The sequence below is a fragment of the Sipha flava genome, unplaced genomic scaffold (assembly GCF_003268045.1).
Source record: "Sipha flava isolate LNK unplaced genomic scaffold, YSA_version1 592_pilon_pilon, whole genome shotgun sequence".
In the NCBI taxonomy this organism is placed as follows: Eukaryota; Metazoa; Arthropoda; class Insecta; order Hemiptera; family Aphididae; genus Sipha; species Sipha flava.
The window spans coordinates 125834-131205 of NW_020273572.1; the positions used below are offsets into that span (position 1 = coordinate 125834).

Here is a 5372-nt window from a genome sequence, read left to right on the forward strand (position 1 = left end):
AAAACGGATGCATCCGAAGTAGGGGTTGGCGCAATTTTATTTCAACAGGAGGATATCCCAGAAAGAAAAATAATTGCATACACCATTAAAAAGTTAAACGAAACGCAACGCAAAATTGGGGCGGTGGAACGTGAGTGCTTATGGCTAATTTGGGCGATTGATAAATTTAAACCTTTTCTGGAATCTCGTACCTTCGAACTGTATACCGATAACTCGGCGCTGACGTGGCTTCATCGAGCGAAAGATAAAAACAGTAAGCTAACTCGGTGGGCACTACAGTTAGGGACATTAGATTTCGTTATTCGACATGTTCCCGGGATACAAAATGAGGGTCCCGATATGTTATCTCGGTTTCCGACGGACGGTCTGACGTTGAACGAAGATGCGTTAGAGGAAAATTTTGTTGGTTTTCCAACGAGTAACACGGTAATCGGAGTTAGAGAACCAGAACAAATTTATCATATTTATCCGAACTCGCGTGACGAGAGCCCCATTTCCCTTCAGACATTAATAGATTGGCAGGGTGCGGATCCCAAAATCCAAAATATTTTGTCTATTTTTAAGTCCGATGGTCCAGCGAATAATACGCGCTTGACCGACTAAAAAAATTCGATAATTTCATTTTCGAGGAGGGCCTACTTAAGAAAAAGAAAGTAGGGGGCAATGTAAATAATATGATAAGTAGTTTGGTAATGATACCCGTTGACAAACAGGAGCATATCCTATGGCGTTATCACGACCACATCCTGGTGGGACACCCGGGGCGATAACAAATAAGTTTTATTGGAAGTCCGTTGTAATATGCATTTATTACTAATAATTAATAATACGCATATTCCTAAGTCATATAAGGAAAAACAGTAGAATAATTATTGCACACATAAACTGTAATGAGTGCCATGTGCGAATTACAAATCACGAACAACCGCAAACAACATCATCATTCGAATAGGACAGTCAAGGCCAAGGGCAACCATGTGACGAATCATCATTTGAATATGACGATCAAGACCAAGGACAACCAAGCGGCGAAAACAACACAATTAAAACAGAATCAAACAGAGTATATAAAGGCTCCGTTTCACTACCAACGGCAGACGTGTCTAGCTATCAGTACAAGCCCTTCTGAGTTTTGTCTTTGATATTGTTAGAGCGCAAATTTATAATTTGTATCCTAAAATAATTTATTTGTATTTATTAAAGTGTTTAAAAGTGTTTCAATTAATTATTAAATCAATTTATCCTACTACAACAACATAATTACGATAGGTACCCGTTTTTATTGGGTACCACGTAACACCATACGGGAATCTACTCGGCGCTACGTGGTGGCCTGCCACATATGCGCGTGTACTAAACCGTTAAATAATAAAATCGATGTTCCGTTACGCCCTAGAAAGCCAGCCCAACCATGGGAAGTGGTAAGTGTCCATTTAATGGGTCCTTACCCACGAACGGGTCGGGGTAAAACCAATATTTTAGTAGCCACTGATTGTCACAGTAGGTGGGTGGAAGCGTATCCCTTGGGTGCAGCAACGGCTGCCGCAATTACCCAAACTCTGGAAAGGGAATTTTTCGCGAGATTTGGTTACCCACGTGTGCTACTAAGCGATAATGGCCCTCAGTTTACTTCGGACGTGTGGACAAGTGCACTCAACCGATTCGGGGTGGAGGGGTGGACTACCCTAGTATACCACCCGAGGGCCAATTCGGTAGAAAGACGTAAACAGGAACTGAAAAAGTGCCTGCGGGCACTTCTGGTGAACGATAATCATCGTTCATGGGACCAGAAACTCCCTTCGGTTCTGTTTACATTGCACAACCGGAAGAACGACAGGACCGGCGTTTCACCATCAGTTTTGGTTTTTGGACACGAAACTAAAAGTTCGGGAGATTGGGCACTAACCGTGAGGTCTGATAGTACACCGTGGGTTCCGGCAACATCAGACACAAACACGGGTGTCAATAAATCGAGGGGAAACCGGCGTTTATTTGCTGTCGGGGACCAGGTTTTTGTTAAGGCACACCCTCTCTCCAAGGCCGATCAGGGTTTTCACGCGGGCTTCGCCACGAAGTGACGGGTCCCGTCACACTTAAGGAAAAACTGGGGAAAGGGGTTTTCTGGACGGATCAGAATCCACCGCGCAAGGTGCACGTCTCCAGTTTGAAACCCTCGCACACGAACTGATACTCGTTCCGCAGTCGACCAAGTCGTACAAAAACAAAGAAAAAAAAAAGGGAACTGTGGTGGTATCACAGTTGATTTTTATTATATTTTTCTTTCTTTTGTTTTATTAATAATGGTTGTTCTTCTATAGATGTCACGCGAAGGGGAAGCACCGGGGAGATAACCGCTTGCGTCCGAGCAGGACACACTTGAGGTCGAGCCTGGAGGACTTGGTGTGGCAGACCACCTCCCAAGTCAACCTGCTCCGGCAAACGAGGGCGACGCTTGTTGGGTTGAGGGCGTTATTCCCGCCGGACACACAGCCGGGATTGACGGTGCAGCAAATCGGCGATGTAGACACGGCGGTACTGCGGGCCGATCCTCGTTTGTGGGTGGCGTATGAAAGAGGATGGCGCCCAGTGGGAGGAATACGAATTCTAGCTGGCCAAAAACAGAAAATTGAACAATCGTTTTAATTTTAAATTTTTACAAATTTTTATACACAGATACTTGGTGATAGTAAATATAGCACCATCGATAACATTTATTAGGTTTCCGGCGTATCGCGGTGATAAGCGCGGTTTAATGTTTTTAGATTATTGAACTCTGTATAAGTATATCATTTACGTTGCAACGTGTTTTAAGCATTTGTCAACAACTGAGAAAAATAATTTTTAAGAATTATTATAATGGACGATCCCATGTTGACTTTAGATGGTAGGATTTCCATTTTCATTTATTATTTTAATTAAAATAATTCATGAATTAGATCTTAAATAATTAGTTATTAACCTATTAATTTTAGCTTTAATAAAGCAACAAGCCTTCTAGAGGTTTGATTTTCTTTTTTCTACAAACCTTAATATATGTACTTTAATATGATATACTAATTATAACCCCCTCAATCCCCCTAACTGAATTATTCATGTTTTTTTTTTAGATAAAAGTAGCAATGAACACAATATATTAAATAGTTGCTTATTTGAAGTATGTTTGAAAAATGAAATTTATATTAATGGATTATTTAAAAAATAGACTTGGTAACATTTAGAATGTTGATAATAACAATTTTGAAAAACGTATGTCGAACAAAATTGATGGATTTTGTTGTACTTTGAATAAAAAATGGAAATAGTCGAACTATTGTATAACTAAGTTTAAAAAAAAAATAAATTTTGGCTACAATTACATTTTAATATTCCTTCCATAAAAAAATGTAATATTTCTAACCAACCTTCGACAAGTACCGGTAGACCACCCAAAGTTTTTTCTGAGCTTAGTGACCGCTCTAAACGTAGGCACGTTAAAAATTTAAGGAAGACGATAACATCGGATGAATTAGTTTACGCTGCAAAATCTACATTATACGTTGAAGGAAAGCGTGCAGCAGCCCATATTATTTCACAAGTATCTGAGTTTTCACCTAAACGTGCAATAAAAATAAGGAAAATGTATACAAATACTAAGTTAAACCTGACACAGAAGATGAGGCTATTGCATTTATGGTTGATACTCGTATGACAAAAAATGTTTACCGTTTTACCCGACTAGGTGCAAAAAAACATTGAGCTGATATATATCCTTCCTATGATAAAATTCGATTGGTTAAAGATAGGTGTTATCCAAAAAATATTGCGATAAGTGTAGTAGGAGCGTCAGTTCCTCTCCAAGATTTATTAGAACATACATTATTAAGATTATGCGAAACACTTAATTTTGATGATAATACTAATTATGGAGAATTATATTCACAATTTGATTTTATATGTAAATGGGGATGCGATGGTAGCTCTGGCCATAGCGAGTATCATCAACAATTTAAAAAAACAGAAACAGATGATTGTGATGTTGAAAGCGATATAAATCTAACAGATGCTTGTATTTTTTTGTTTTCATTGGTTCCTCTGCGACTTATAGCACATTATAAGAGTATAAATGAAAAATCTATTTTATGGGAAAATACATACCCTTCTTCAACTCGATATTGCAGGCCAATAAAATTTCTCTATGAAAAAGAGACATCAGAGGTTATCCGAAATGAAGTTAAAAAAAACAGAAAAAGAAATTATTGAATTAAAATCATTCGATTTAAATATTAATAATAATGTTATTAGTGTAAATTATACTATGCTTATGACAATGGTTGATGGTAAAATAATTAATACTCTAACTGAAACGTCAAGTCAGGTATGCTTTATTTGTAAATGTAACCCTAAAAACATGAATAACTTAAATAAAATTCATAATTTTCAAATTAATGAAAATAACTTTAAATATGGATTATCCACTTTACATGCGTGGATCAAATTTTTAGAATGTGTCTTGCATATTTTATATAAATTAGAATCAGCCCCTACAACCAAAAGAACCACTACTGAGCAAAATAATAGTATTGCAGAAAAAAAAAAGTTGGTACAATCTAGGCTTTGGAATGAATTAGGTTTGAAAGTCGATAAAGTTATTCAAAGAAGAGGTACTTCCAATACTCGAAATGTTGCTCGTAGGTTTTTTAAAAATACTGATAAGGTGCCTGAGATAACCGGAGTTGATATCAATTTGTTGAATAGATTTTCTGTCATTTTAACGACTATGTCTAGTGGCTTAGAAATAAACTACGAACGATTTGACAAGTACGCAAAAGAAACTGCTGAGTTATATGTCCAACTTTATGATTGGTATCATAACCATACACAAAATATTAATGCACGGCTCATTAATAATACAGTATGCCCTTGTTCCGATTGGTCAGTTATCGGATGAGGCTCAAGAGGCACTAAACAAGGACTACATTCGATGTAGAAAACATCATTCAAGATATAATTCACGTTTAAATACCAATACAGATCTTTTCAATTTTCTTTTAGTAACATCTGATCCTAAAATAACCTCATTAAGAACCGAACCTAAAAAAAACTCCAACTAAATTACCTCCAGAAGTTATATACTTATTGAACATTGAAAAATCATGTGATGAATCCGAATCCAGCGGTAGTGAAAGTGATTCCAATTGATTTTAATATTTGTTAATAAAAAATATAATTTAAAAATATCTTTTTTTTTTTTAAATTTCTAAACATAAGTAAATAAATAAATAAATAAAATTATTAACTATGTAAAACTATAATGTAAATGTAGTAAAATATATTAATGTACATTATTATGTAAAATTATTATATTGTATTCATTCTTATTTCGTTATTATTTG

At 36.3% G+C, this 5372-nt stretch overlaps 1 protein-coding gene across 1 annotated transcript; it reads left to right on the plus strand.

Annotated features, from left to right (window-relative positions):
* The first annotated feature begins 1377 nt into the window (after positions 1 to 1377).
* On the plus strand, positions 1378 to 2643 carry LOC112691305 (uncharacterized protein K02A2.6-like). Its single transcript, XM_025565472.1, has 3 exons — positions 1378 to 1421; positions 1505 to 2074; positions 2319 to 2643. The coding sequence occupies exons 1-3, from the start codon at positions 1378 to 1380 to the stop codon at positions 2641 to 2643; spliced, it is 939 nt and encodes a 312-aa protein (XP_025421257.1).
* Positions 2644 to 5372: the final 2729 nt, after the last annotated feature.

Excerpts from the sequence above, each read along its gene's own strand:
- LOC112691305 (XM_025565472.1), top strand. The coding sequence starts at position 1,378 with ATGTTCCGTTACGCCCTAGAAAGCCAGCCCAACCATGGGAAGTG. Across the intron at positions 1,422-1,504 it reads CAGCCCAACCATGGGAAGTG|GTGGGTGGAAGCGTATCCCT; the intron begins GTAAGTGTCCAT and ends TTGTCACAGTAG. Across the intron at positions 2,075-2,318 it reads CACGCGGGCTTCGCCACGAA|ATGTCACGCGAAGGGGAAGC; the intron begins GTGACGGGTCCC and ends GTTCTTCTATAG.